Source organism: Microchirus variegatus (genome assembly GCF_963457635.1).
Source record: "Microchirus variegatus genome assembly, chromosome: 4".
Lineage (NCBI taxonomy): Eukaryota > Metazoa > Chordata > Actinopteri > Pleuronectiformes > Soleidae > Microchirus > Microchirus variegatus.
In genome coordinates, this window is record NC_139805.1 from 35,804,494 (window position 1) to 35,819,642 (window position 15,149).

Sequence of the window (15,149 nt, forward strand, 5' to 3'; positions counted from 1 at the left end):
GGGCGCTGTGGAGCGCGGCCGACTGTCGCAGCGGTTCCGTCCTGGACGAAGGGAAACAGTGTTGTCAAGACGTCGCCAAAGGAAAAATATACTCCGCTCTGTAGCAGCAGCCGCCGCAGCACACGGCGACGCGCGCACAGGCTAACGCTAACGGCGAGCTACGTTTACGTGCGCGCGTGTGTACGTAAAAAGAGAGACGTTTTTACGACATTTTTACAGCCCCACATCGGTCTGCGCTACGAACGGCATTCAACGGTTCTCACAAACGCTCGCGGATGATGATGATGATGATTTTTTTTTTTTTCAAGAGAAAGCAGTGGATTCATGCAGATGTTCTAGGGTTTTTTTTTTTTTTTTCTCGGACCAGAACCAGTACCAGACCCTGAGTCTCAAACTGAACCACACACCCAGGATGAGGCCTGTTTCCCTGGGATGGATGTCAGCCTTTACTCCCCCCTCTCCCTCATGCACCCTGGTTCTCTGTGGTTCTCCCAGTGAAAGGCCTCTGCTCTGGGGCCGGACATGGACCTCACCTCCCTGTCCTTCAAACCTCCAGAATGAACCTCCTCTTCCTCCTCCCTCCGCTGCAGGTGCTGCTTCTAATATATGCAAATAAGCCTCCCTTATTTTCTGAACCGACTTAGCGAGAGAGACCCTGCTGTTGATACGTAAAAGTTTCTTTGCACTTTTTATCCTTTTGTTTGTTTCTTCTTCTTCTTCTTCTTTTCCCACCAAAAAAGACGGAGGCTTTGTCTTTTTTTATTGACAATCATCAGGCTGAGAACCATTAACGTTGCTTCGCGAGGCTCACGTTTCTAAGACTTTTTCTTTCTAAATCGACAAAAAAAAACAACAACAAAAAACAAAAATAAACAATGAGTAATAGTGGAATATAAGAGCTATATCCGTCCTGGAGACACACAAACGCTACAGCTGAGCGCTGAGGAGGAAACCCGGCGGTTTTTTTTTAAACTTCCATCGCTCTTGTCAGCGACGGACGGACGGAAGAATAATCCAAGCAGCCAAAGGCACAACGTTTGGAGCGAGAAAAACAGAAAAACCAGGATTATGTGCTGAACTGGGCGTGTTTGAGATTGCAGCATGTGTGTGTGTGTGTGTGAGTTTTTGTAGATTAAAGCGGAGGAGGGTTGAGATTGAGCGGCAGGCGTTGCACTATGATTAAGTTAACGATGTTTTTGTATGTCGCGTGCACACAGACTTGGATTGAGCACAAAAAGAAATCCCCCCCGCGGATGGTCAAGTGGTCCAGCTCTGGATGTCCCGTCCCGTCCTGTCCTGTCCTGTGGACACCAGAAGAGAGAGACGAGGTGAGCTGGACACACAGAGACAGACAGGAGTTAGAATGAGTCAGAATCAGAAAGTCAGAGGATGGCGAAGCAATATTCTGTCCTGCTCGGCTTCCCATACGTTCATTCGTTCATTAATCCAGTCAATCATTTGAATTCAGAGCCTTTTTTCGTGCATTTTTAGCCTCATCTCGTCTGCGTTAAAGACGACGTTGACAAACACCTCTAACTAAAATAAGACAGGTCGTCTTCATGTAACCGGGTCAATTTAATGTGTTTCCGAACCCAATTATAGTCATTTAGTTTAAGTTTGTCGGCCATTTTTTTTTTTTTTCACTGTGGATTATAATCTGCAGACACAGAGGGAAAAATTCGCCTTTTTTATATGTGATGACAGTAAAATATGATTTTTTTTTGTGTGGTCAGATTGAACGTCGCAGCAAACTCGCAACAAAAGAACTCCTTCCCAAAAACCTTTAGCCGTTAGCTCGGCGTTACTTTCCTGTAGGCTAGCAAACGTCTGCTCTCGTTTACAGGAAACCAACTCCCAGCTAACGGCTAACGACGAGAGAGACGCCGGCTATGTTCGTCAACTGTGGAGCGAACCTGAAAGACGTTTCAAAGTCGTAGGCTGGTTACCGCCCGCCTGCGCTGCTCGATTAGCGCAGAGATAGCCTCCGTGGTCAAGCTAGTGGCTTGGCCGTCCGTATTCCCCCCCGACTTGCCGCGGTGTGAAGTCGTTTCGGAGCAAACTTGGTTCAAAAAAAGTTAATAGCTCCACTCCATCTTGCTTTCCTTCCAAATGTGTCGGAAAACACATGTAGCCTTCAGTTAGCATCAAAACATGTCAAAAGACATGTAGCATAAAATCATGCTGGTCCAAAATGGCTGCCTTGTTGCGGTAATTAAAAACAACAATTCAAACATTTAGGTGATTTTACACTTATTAAATATATCCTAAATCTTACATACTGCAGCTTTTAAAGACCGGTGTGTAGGTTTTAGTGCCATCCCGGGGTGACGTACGGTATTGCAGCCAAAGTGTATATGTTTTTCATATTATGAGAAAGTACTGTGGCTTTCAGGAAGCGTAAAGAAACAACATGGAGGATACTTCCTGTGAAACATCTTTTTTTTTTTTTTTTTTTTTAATTGTGGCCCTAATTCTTTGGAATAATTGGCCCAAAAATAGCAAATATCAGTCAGAATAATTGGTCTTCGTCAATCTCACGTTGATATTATAATTCTAATTCTCTCATTGACATTAAACACAGAATTAGTTGCACTTTTGCGCCGTTTGTTCGCGTCACCGTCGACGCACAAAGGCCTTTAAGTTTGCTCTGCGTTCAAGCTGAACACAGGTGTGTGTGTGTGGGTGTGTGTGTGTGTGTGTGTGGACAGCGCTCAGCGCCCCCTAGTGTCTCACATTTCCTGGTTGTGGTTTAAAGGTTTGGGTTAAAGTGGGCTTAAAGCTGTTGTTCTGCATGGTGCTGTCCCTGGTCGCTGTGCTGACCTTCAAGAATGCATGGCTCAAACTAATAATACCTCTTCTTCTTCTTCTTAATCTTAATCTTAATCCCTCTCTTTCTTCTCCTCTCTCTGACACTGCGACAGAGGGCAGTGCAGGGAACCCTACCTTCCTTCGTTCGTTCGTCTCTTAATTCCTTTTTTTGGATTTTAATAATTGCCCTAATTGTCGTTGAACTTCTATTTTGCACGATATATCATGAAACACATTATGTGCCTTGCCTTTAGTTAAAGAATAATGAATAAATAAATAAATAAATAAATAATACGTTACGGAGAAATGATCATACTTATCATGGTACAGCTGGTAGCACTTGTTTAAAAAAAAGAAAAAATTAAAGAAAAAAAAAGCCGCATGTGTGATTGCTTGACATTAAACGACGTAGCAGCGTAGAGACGGTGGTTCGTTTTTTTAGACGTGGATTATTTCATTAGCAGCAGCAGAGGGCGCCACAGGACTCACACCTGGACCACAGTGGACGCGTGTAATCAGATTACAGGACAGGGGTAATCAGATTACAACATGTGTGCAATCAGATTACTGCAGCATCAAACCATCAAATCCATTAATTTTTCCAACAAGGCTTTTATTTTGAAATATTTCCAGGAACCCAACAATTCAACAGAACAGAGTAGAGGTTGACTGATTTGGGTTTTTTAAGCCAATGGCCGAGAATTTGATAAAACTCGTGTCGTATTTTTAAGTGTATTTAAGTGGTCACTTTTACTGTAACGTAACAAAAGTTATTTTATTTTCAAAAAAAAGACATAAATAAAAAAATGTTTTAAATAACAATGACAAACTAGAACCACGCCCAAAATCCAATCACCTGTTCCTGGTCCCATTGCGGACATTTCCTGAAAATTTGATCCAAAATCCGTCCGCGACTTTTTGAGTTACGTTGCTAACAGACGGCGAAAACATATACTTCCTGGCGGATTGTCAATAAAAACAGATTTAAAGAATTCAGCCAGGTACTGGGTTACTGTTACGTTACAGTTCCTTTAGCATTTATAGACTAAGCTAACAATACAAGCCCAATGAATCAGTCTACCTCCACTTCTGAGTCCTGGCGCTAATTCTTCGTTAGCAAGTGCTAGCATGAAAACGTGGCACTCGTCCACTGTGGCGCGGGCGTTTTTTTTTTTTTTTTTTTCTCTGCTACCGTTTTAAGATAATTCTTACAGTGTGGCATTTTGGGAAATACATGTCCGCCGTCGTACTCGGAGAGTCTCTTCTTCGTGGACACATTTAGTTAAATACGTAAAAAAATTTAAATTCCAGGTCAATTTCCTCCTCGCACGTGTCAAAGGTTCTGATCAGCTGTGTGTGTGTGTGTGTGTAGACTGAGCTGAACACACTCAAGACTTGAAAGTGGACGATATATCGTAACAGTAGAACGTCTTTGGATCTGAAAATGGCTCTTAAAAGAAAACCGTCCATCCATTTTCCACGGCTTTATCCTCCACAGCTAACATCGGCCGATGGACAGTTCGTAAAGAAAACCCGATGTTTAAAAACATCCATTGGTTCCAAACACAAACAAAAGCCATTTTCAGAGACTATTTGCTGTTTTCCATCACGGTACGGTCCGGTTTGGAACGACAACTGTACCTGGTTAGACGGGGTGCTACCGTTATTTGGCCACGTTAGCGAGATACGTAGCGTCACGTCGTACCAATCATAGCTGATCGTATCGTACCATTTTACCCTGATGGAAACACAAAGAATACATACCATACCGTTCCGTTTCCACGTCTTCAGAGTACACTCTTAGAAATAAAGGTTCTTCTACAAGGGCTGAGGTTCTACCTGGAACCATTTGCTTCTGAAAAACCCTTTTTCCGAAGGAAGGGTTTTTCAAGAGTTCTTGGTAACATTAATGGTTCCAGTAAGAAACATTTCGATCCAGAGAACCCTTTAAGACCCATTTCCTGAAGAAAGGGTTTTAAAAGGGTTCTTGGTGGAACCCTCCATAAAGGTTCTACCTGGAGCCAAAAAGGGTTCTCCTCTGAGGACAAGCCGAAGAACCTTATATGGTTCAACTTAGCACTTTTATTTCTAAGAGTGTACACTCTTAGAAATAAGGGTTCCAAAAGGGTTCTTCTACAAGGGCAGAGGTTCTACCTGGAACCATTTGCTTCTGAAAAACCCTTTCTTTTTTCAAGGGTTCTTGTCAACACTAATGGTTCCAGTAAGAACCATTTAGATCTAGAGAACCCTTTAAAACCCCTTTCCTGAATTAAGGGTTTTAAAAGTGTTCCAGGTAGAACTTTTTTTTTATAAAGGTTCTACCTGGAACCATTTGCTTCTGAAAAACCCTTTCCCTAAGAAAGGGTTTTTCAAGGGTTCTTGGTAACACTAATGGTTCCAGTAAGAACCATTTTGATACCCTTTAAAACCCCTTTCCTGAATAAAGGCTTTTAAAAGGGTTCTTGGTGGAACCCTCTAAAAGGGTTCTCCTATGAGGACAAGCAGAAGAACCTTATGGTTCTACTTAGCACTTTTCATTTCTAAGAGTGTAGAGTTCGGCTCCGTCTACGTCCTGCGTTAAAATCATTGGTATTAAAACACATCTCAAAAGTATTTATTGCAGGCGAATGAATGCGAAAATTGTGAATATTTAGTCAGGAATTTTAGCCAAAAAGTGGCCGAGCCACTAAATCCCGACTAATGGAAACGCGTTAAACGCGTTAAACGTGTGGACGACACGAGGCCACGGATGACTTTGAGTTTTATACGAACGCATGCACTTAACACTATTCTTACTCGACTCTGGCTCTCGGGTTATTTTTTCCGTTGCTCGTAGACACAGCAGTTTCTATAAGAACGTGAAGACGTCATGAAATGATGTAGAGAATGTTTTTTTTTTTATTATCGTTATTATTATTATTATTATGACTATTTTGGCCGTGGCAAAGCCACACAATTTAGGACCCATGAAATGGGCTGGGCTTGGACGTAAGGGAAGAGGATGAATGGCGAAAAGTTAATGCAGGGTGAAGGAGAGTGAAGTGTGTGTGTGTCTGAATGTGTAATTTTAATAAGCGACAGTATTGAGAAAAGTCTGATTCCAGTAAAAACGCGCTGATGCGTCGATAATAAGCTGTCGGCGCCAACGTGACCGATTTAGAAGTTTGTTTTCACCCCTTTGAAGATCCAAATACATGTGGAAACACTTAGGTAAAAAAGTGGTTTGCAAAAATATTTAACGGCACTTTAAATATAGAGTTTTTTTCCCGCCATTTTCGCCAAAAATTTTAGACACAATCCAAAAGGGATCCGTCAAAACTCGAGTCCACTTAAGTCTTTTAAGTTCTAGATAGTAGTTTTGAGACCTACACCGAAACATCCAGACTGTGGATATCAGCCATAATATATGATCATTATTTCTGACAAAATTGCACAAGTTCGTAAATATGAAAGTACAGCAGCTGTGGCTGTGATTGGTTGATTGATTGATTGATTGATTGCCCTGAAAGTATTTAGTATTAGAGTTTTGAAAGTTGGTTTCATGTTTGCACTCTTTGTTTATTTCCGAGCTCCTTGTTTTTACTCTTCTCAATAAGACCGTGGCGGCGCGTCCGAGACTGTAGAACTAACGCCAAGTACGTCGATCGGTTGAATACTTTGTAGGAGGTTAAAGACAGAGAGCGTTTGACTGACGTTGACTGAATTTTGACGAATATCTGTCGGTAAATGCACTCGGAGAAAAGAGATGACCTTTAAATGGAGGCAGGACAGAATGGACGACAAGTACAATCTCTTGGTAAATTGTTGGGGGAAGTGACACAACAGTACGAAAATATGTTCATCAAGTTACTGCGCAACACAACACAACACAGAATCTTTGGGGAAATGGTCACGTATTCAGATTACTGAGCTGCATTTGGACGTTAAGACCTTTTCCCTGGATCTAGGAACCTTTGGAGAAGAATCGCCCCAGAAGACCTTGCTCAGAGGGGCTTATAGCTAAAGCTAATCCTTTATCTAAAACCAAATGATTCGCATAATCCCCTATTCCTTATTGGATAGTCTTCTGCATTACTGTGCACCTGCTGGACCTTCGTTCTAGCCCTAGTTCTAGTCCACAGTCACCTGTAGAAATGGAGTACAGTTATAAGGGGACATGGTTTTGTGGTGGTCGTGTCTCCTCTGACTGATGAACCGGAGCATGTGGATGTCGTCCGTGTTGGGAAAACTCGTCACTGATGATTCGTGAGTGTCCGTCAGAGTCTAAACTGTCTCCTCTATCGAGGACGAATGCACTATTTCGCACATGATTTGGTTGTAAACATCAGTACCTTCCCTGGTAGATGAATTGTTCCAGTTGGAACTCGGCATTGCTTTACGTTTTTTTTCCAAGTAGGAGGTTGAAAGATTTGCAAATCATCTAAATAATATGTTATTTTGCGCCTTACGCGTAACTGTATCGTTCATTTGGATCAAAGACGATCGGCACTTTTTATGTTTGAAGTAAACCAGCAGGTCATCGGCGTAGAAACAGACAGTGAGTGAACAACCAAAAACGAAATCAACAAGCAGTGCCTGTCCTTTTAGTTGTTTTTCTTTCCCGTACGCTGTACTTTACTTTGTTGTTTTCTATTCTAACGCCACGCGGTCGTGTGCTCTGTATCGAGAAAGTCCTGGGCTGAAGGTGAAAAGCCATAAATCAACCCAAAGAGCTGAAGCAAACACTAAAAGACTGAAGCCAAGTTTCGTAGATCTGTTGTTTTGTTTTTTTGTCGTTTCTATAGTCGTGAATTAGGAAAGAAACAGCAAATTCATGCTAACTGATGAGTAGTTGATTGACGTCATCTGTTTCCATCGCACAGAGTTTTTACCTTTAACAAGACACTAAATTTTCCTTAAAACTCTTCGGTAGCTCGGGAACTTATTGACTGAAGTTTAGACTCGGTTGCACTGTTTGATAACTTCCCTCTGGGTTTTCTTTTCTCCGTGGTACCAACTGTTAGCGCCGTGTTAAGATGAACATCCGTCAGAATCGTACCTGCTGTGTGACTGTGATTGGCAGATTCAAGCTAGTGCTAGAAGTAGCTCTAAAGCACTCACACGTACACTTTAGCGCTAGCGCTTTAGCAGTGGGCGCGTCCGAGGACTGGTGCTGGAGGTGCTAAGTCACGACTTTGTGGTAAGAGATGCTAGTGTTGCTAAAGCAGTAGCCTCTGGTGGAAGGCTGGAAGTGATTAGTGTGTTGGAATATTGGTGCTTTCCAGTTGTAGTAGGAAGTTGGAATTTCCGAGTTTGGCGTTATCGACTGGTTTTGCTAGCAATGGCTAGCCGCGAGTACATAAAGACATTCTCGTCTACTCAGTGTCAGCAAAACAAAATGACGGATTCCCCCCAATGCAGTTCCACGACATGTGACGAAGCCCCATTAAATTTGAGTTTTGGGTGAAGCTTCCACCGCGTGTGAGTTAGCTTAGCGGCTGAGGTTGTGTGAGGAACAAACCAGGAGGAGTTTTCATCGAGGGCTCTTTTCTATAAACAACACCTGCTGCTGCTGCTGTCGCCTGAAAACCTTCATCGTCAAGTTTCCGTTTCTTCTTCTTTTATTTTTTTGCTGTTTAGTACTTGAATTGCAATCAATTTATTTTTAATCTTTCTTTGATTCAGACGCAGCAGCTGGAGAAACTTTTATCGTACGGTAGTTACTGAAAACCATATTTTGTGCAGCTGCAGGTGTTTCCCGTGACAGTAGCTATGTCCGCCCAAATCCACGCGGTGGATCCTCCGGAGTGTGGACCTTTGAACATGAATACGTTTTCAGAGCGCCTCACTCGGTGTATCCAGCCCGTAGATTCGTACGTAGCTAGTGATGCCATGTCGACTTTTTTTTCTGTATCTGAGGGTAAGTTGCTTCTGAGAGAGTTTACTTTTTTTTTTTTCTTTACCGGGTATTATAGTAAAAAGGACTGCTTTGCTTGCTTCCAGATATATATCCCTTACATCAGAGAGAGCATAGGCATGAACAGCTTTCATCAGTTATTGCATGGCTACGGTCCACACAGAACACTGTCCTTTTTCCACGCAACAGAAACGAGCAGGAAGTCTTAAAACATCGCTTTATGTTTGTTTTTACAGTGGAACGCCTGAAGGCCCATTCAAACCTGAGCAAATGGTCCAGTCCAGTCAGTCAGGAAAACAATCCGGTTCGCAACCCGGAACGATTGGAGAAACAATTGGGGAACGATTGGGGAATGATTGGTGAAACAATTGGGGAACAATTGGGGAATGATTGGGGAAACGGTTGGGGAACGATTGGGGAAATGACTGGGGAAACGACTGGAGAACAATTGGGGAAGGATTGGGGAAAAGTTTGGGGAATGGTTGGGGAAACAACTGGGGAACAGTTGGGGAAACAATCGGGGAATGATTGTGGAAACAATTGGGGAATGATTGGGGAAACGACTGGGGAAACGGTTGGGGAACGATTGGGGAATGATTGGTGAAACGATTGGGGAATGATTGGGGAAATGACTGGGGAAACGACTGGAGAACAATTGGGGAATGGTTGGGGAAACAATTGGGGAAAGGTTTGGGGAATGGTTGGGGAAATGACTGGGGAACAATTGGGGAACAGTTGGGGAAACAATCAGGGAATGGTTGGGGAAATGACTGGGGAACAAATTGGGAAGGATTGGGGAAATGACTGGGGAACAATTGTGGAACGGTTGGGGAAACGACTGGGGAATGGTTGGGGAACCGTTGGGGAAAGGATTGGGGAAACGTTTAGGGAATGGTTGAGGAAACGACTGGGGAACGGTTGGGGATCAATTGGGGAATGTTTGGGGAAACCATTGGGGAAAGATACTTTTCCCAATGGAAACACAAAACATTACGTACCATACTGTCCCAAACTGTACCAAACTGTCCCAAACTGAACTGTTCCACTTCCTAAAGTGTTAAAAACCCTCATTTACAACTCAGTGTTCCAGTATAAGACCATAATAAACCAGTGTGTTTCCTGCTGTCGCAGAAAAAGTCCGCTGTTCTGCTCCGGACGTAGTTTGTCGCACTTTTTAAACGAGAGCTTTAAATACCTTTTTATTTCTCGTCCTTTGGTTTGTTTTTCAGCTGCAGCTTCAAACGTCAGAGCTCAACATTTATTTGCATGATATAAAGCGTTCCTCTCTCTCTCTCTCTCTCTCTCTCTCTCTCTCTACATATAATATGTGTGTCAAAATAAAAGCCTTCAGACAGGGACAGGAAGTGAGTGTTGTGGTCAAACGTTTGGACTTTCTGTCCCGGTGTGGATGACAGACGGCTGCCTGAACCAGTGTTCCTGATCTAATGTTGTTCATCTGCTGTGGGGGATATTTACATCTTTGATAATAATGTCATTATAACCATATTTAGCCATTGCTGTCAGCAAACGCTGATGAAGTCATTACTGGAAATGAGTATGTTTCCCTATGCAAAAATATACCATTAATAAACAAACTATACCACAGTTCACAGCACGACTTCCTGTGTGTTCATTTTGTTCATTATGAGACATTAAAGGTACATTCTGCAAGAAATGGAGTGCATTTATTGGAACACTTTGTACTTGGTTCATTTATGGAGCTAAATAAGTAAAATGACATTACAAGCCGCAAATGTCTTTCTTTAGGTAACAGTTATAACGTTTCTGTGTCTGTAAAGTTGAAAATTTGTTTCCCTCCCTGTATGATACCATTGAATACACTGCAAAAACAGCGTATTCCCAATGTACCAAATATTTTTTAAACAGATTTAAAATGTGTAGTTTTAGAAAACAGAATATTTGCCATTTAGTTAAAAAAATAAAATAAAACATTGAAAAAAGGAGACAAAAATAAACAATTTGTCATTTGGTCTAAAGAACAATTATTTTATTAGTAATATTACGATAAAAAAGTTGCCATATGATGAGAATAAAGTGGTAATAATAATAATAATAAGGGACTAATCTATCTATCTATCTATCTATCTATCTATCTATCTATCTATCTATCTATCTATCTATCTATCTATCTATCTATCTATCTATCTATCTATCTATCTATCTATCTATCTATCTATCTATCTATCTATCTATCTATCTAATCTATCTATCTATCTATCTATCTATCTATCTATCTATCTATCTATCTATCTATCTATCTATCTATCTATCTATCTATCTATCTATCTATCTATCTATCTATCTATCTATCTATCTATCTAATATCACTTAAGTTAATGGATGAATAAATAATAAATTATTAACAAATAAAACAAAACAATAGATGGGTAAATAAATAGAGGGGAAAAATAATTAATAAATTAATAAAATAATAGATTGGTGAATAAATATTTAAATAAATAAATAAATACTTTCTTTTACCTATTATTGTGTCATTTATCGCTCTCCGTACACTCCGAGTCACTAGGGGGCGGCGGCGGTGAGGAGGAGCTTTTACTTTGACACTTCCTGTTCTTCTTCCGGGTCAAAGCAGTTGGCGGCTGAAAAGCGCCAAATCAAAACTAGTGACAGAAAAACAACAACAGCTGCTGCTTTAGCTGTTCTTTAGCCTCTTTAGCTGCTCTTTAGCCGCTATTTAGCCGCTTTAGCGTCTTCTTTTCCGCACATTTGTGCGTTTTTCTGCCTCCACGACGCAGTAAAACACTCAAAGAAGACGACGACGACAACGGAGAAGAAGAAGTGGTTTAAGATGGAGGAGCTTTTCAATAAAGTGTTACAAGTGAACGTCAGGTGCAGAGAGTCCGAGGAAAGGTGAGCGTTTTTTAAATATCTACACATTCACATTAAAGTCTAGCAGGTCATTTAAAGTTTAATTTACAACCTTATGTGTTGTTATTAACTTGTTGACAGCGTCACTGTTTATTATTGTGTGTTGTGTGGATCAGGAGCAACAATTCAGAGGCCAAATATTGAATATTAAATATTTATTGATGATTTCTTCTTAAAAACACGTTGTTAATGTGGTAAATGAGGTGAGTTTTTAGCAACAACAGTGCAGATTATGAACATGTAGTTATGTGTTGATTTTACACGTGTTTATAATATGTACATATTATATAATAAACTGTATATTTGCTGCTTTGTTGGAGCAGCAGTTTGACTTTTTGTTGTTGTTTTTTGTTGTTGTTTTTGAGGGGAAAAACATTTTGGAGAATTGTTTTTTATTATTACTATTATTGTTATTGTTAATAACAATAATAGTAATAATAAAACAGTATATACACTTTGTGTTGGATGCAATTAATGATTTATGAATCTGTCGATCGTTTTTGTCGATTAAACGATTAATCATTTATTTCTGTAAAATGTCAGGAAATGTTGGAACACGTTGATCAGTGTTTCCCCAAACCTGGAAATGATGAAAGTCATTAACTTTGAATGATTTCTTTGTTATAAGGAGCTGAGAAATCAGAAAGCTTGTTTTAATTATTAAAAAAACGATGAACTAAATGAATCCTTAACAATTTGACTATCATTAGTCTTAACCCCATATTACATTAAATTAACTGTGGGTCAAAGAGATTTACACATTGTTGTGTTACGACCTTTAAATGCACCAGCATTTTCTTTTCTTTTTTAATCCATATTTTTTTTTATTCAATAATTTTCTTTGTTAAAATCATCGTTTAGTTTAGACTCTCAGAGTCAGACGTGTTGTTGTGTGTTTGTGTGTTTGTGTTTTTATGCGACATATTCGTCACGTGTCTTGTATATTTAAGAAAGTGACGTTCATTGATTTTCAGAAAAGCAAATATTCGTGTTAAGATTGAGCTCCAGTTGACGACGAGTCCGGTTCACAAAAGGGTGAGTGTGTGATTTCTCCTTTGTATAAATAAAGACGTTGTTGTTGTTGTTGTTGTTGTTGTTGTTGTCTTCCTTTGTCTGACCTGTGGTTCCTCTTTGTGTCAGGATCTCCTCGTGAGATTATCTGATGATCGAGATCCATATTTTCTCTTCAATCTCTCCATATCTGAGGAAGATTTCCAAAGGTAAATATATAATAAGTCCCAGTTTCTCAGATGTTGTTGTGAAGAAGCTTGGTTGCAGTAGCTGTCACTCATGGTTTCTCTCTTTGTTGTTTTTGTTTTTGTTGTTGTTGTCGTAGCCTAAAAGTCCAGCAGGGGCTGCTCGTCGACTTTGCTTCATTTCCTCAGAAGTTCATCGACCTGCTTAATCTGTGCTATTCTGAGCAAGAGTCAGTCAATCCAAGGTACTAGCTAACGGCAACACGACGTCACACACTGTGAAGATAGATAGATAGATAGATAGATAGATAGATAGATAGATAGATAGATAGATAGATAGATAGATAGATAGATAGATAGATAGATAGATAGATTGATAGATAGATAGATAGATAGATAGATTGATAGATAGATAGATAACTTTATGCTAGTAGACAGGTAGACAGACTGATACATAACTTTAAGCTAGCAGATAGATGTATAGATAGATAACTTTAAGCTAGCAGATAGATGTATAGATAGATAACTTTAAGCTAGCAGATAGATAGATGGATAGATAACTTTAAGCTAGCAGATAGATAGATAGATAGATAGATAGATAGATAGATAGATAACTTTATGCTAGTAGACAGGTAGACAGACAGACTGATACATAACTTTAAGCTAGCAGATAGATAGATGGATAGATAACTTTAACCTAGCAGATAGATAGATGGATAGATAACGTTAAGCTAGCAGATAGATAGATAGATAGATAGATAGATAGATAGATAGATAGATAGATAGATAGATAACTTTAAGCTAGCAGATAGATATATAGCTCAACAGATAGATCGATAGCTGGATAGATAACTTCATGCTAGTAGATAGATACATAACTTTAAGCTAGCAGATAGATGGATAGATAACTTTAAGCTAGCAGATAGATAGATAGATAGATAGATAGATAGATAGATAGATATATGGATGGATAGATAACTTTAAGCTAGCAGATAGATAGATGGATAGATAACTTTAAGCTAGCAGATAGATAGATGGATAGATAATGTTAAGCTAGCAGATAGATGGAGTGTAATATCTTTACGTTATTTTCCCACAGGTTTCTGCTGCACTTGTCGTGTCCGTCTCCGCTGCTCGAAGGACCTGCAAACTTCTGTGTCGTGGAGACAAACGCCTTCAAACACCTGAACCACTTGTCTTTACGTCTCGTTCAAGGCTCCGACAAGGAGATAAAAGACTACCTGGCACTTTGTCTCTCGTCTCTCAAGGTTTGCTCATTCGACTTAATTTAATCTTTGTTGTCCTTCCTGAGTCTCAAACTCCTGAAGCTTAGTTTTTACTCGCCGGTCTGCGTCTTCACCACTGAAACCAAGTGATTTTTAAACCCTGTGACCCTGGTCTTTCAGGTGGAGAAACAGAACCTGGAGGCGAAACTAAAGAAAACCGAAGAGGATCTGTCCAGGCAGCTGAGCTACACTCAACAGGTGACCTTTGACACTGAACTCAAAAGATTTAGGCCTCGTCTACGTGATTAAAACACAACTTTCCCTGCGTGATCCCGGAGTGGTCTTGACATGGTCTTTTCTGTCGGTCTTCCACAGACTCTGTCCGAGAAGACGAAGGAGTTGGACAAACTGCGTTCGGAGTGGACGAGTCAGAGCAGCTCTCTGTCCACGCGTCATTCACAGGAGCTGCAGTCAGAGAGAGAGAAGGCTGTCGAGGTGAGGCTCTCAGTCTTTCTTTAGTCAGTCTGACATGTCCGTAGAAACATGAAAACTCACAATAAAGACATTGATGTGAGCTGTGTGTGTATTTAATAGGGCTGTAAAGATATGCGTATCGAAATCGCGATACTTGTGTGTGAAAACAGAATCACGAAACGCCCTTTCTAACTCCCAGTTATTTCTCCAGTCAGCCACATGATATGAGCTGTTAGTGCTACCAAACTTATTTTTAACGTGTTGTGTTTTCTAATCGTTAATCTCTTCACCGATGTCCCCGCTACCGAGGGCAGCGTCAGACGCAGCGACAAAAGCGTCATAAAACCATGTCTAACTTTAACAAACACAGACATGCTGCATACCCACAGAAAGGTCAGAAACTCCGCTAAAAGATCATATAAACCATTTTTATGTTCACCAAACACAGTTAAAACACCGATGGATCAAACCTGCAGGAGCGGAAAAAAACGTTACAGTGCACATGTTTAATGTATGTTTAATGCATGTTTAATGTTTTTATGCGGTAATTACGTAAACAGCGGAGAATTCACAGATTTTCATCACTCTACGAACAAGATTCACGGATCCAGCCCCAAAATAAGAGCAAAACAACAACTG

The 15,149-nt window shown here is 40.4% G+C and overlaps 1 protein-coding gene across 1 annotated transcript in view; it reads left to right on the forward strand.

Moving 5' to 3' along the window:
- Positions 1-11,534: 11,534 nt before the first annotated feature.
- sass6 (SAS-6 centriolar assembly protein) overlaps positions 11,535-15,149 on the forward strand; it is a gene marked incomplete at both ends in the record, with an annotated part of 12,509 nt that continues 8,894 nt past the window's right edge. The window contains 7 exons of the mRNA XM_083887842.1: positions 11,535-11,596; positions 12,589-12,649; positions 12,755-12,834; positions 12,951-13,055; positions 13,910-14,078; positions 14,217-14,294; positions 14,412-14,531. Coding sequence (XP_083743968.1) covers positions 11,535-11,596; positions 12,589-12,649; positions 12,755-12,834; positions 12,951-13,055; positions 13,910-14,078; positions 14,217-14,294; positions 14,412-14,531 — 675 coding nt within the window. The remainder of the gene's footprint in view (positions 11,597-12,588; positions 12,650-12,754; positions 12,835-12,950; positions 13,056-13,909; positions 14,079-14,216; positions 14,295-14,411; positions 14,532-15,149) is intronic.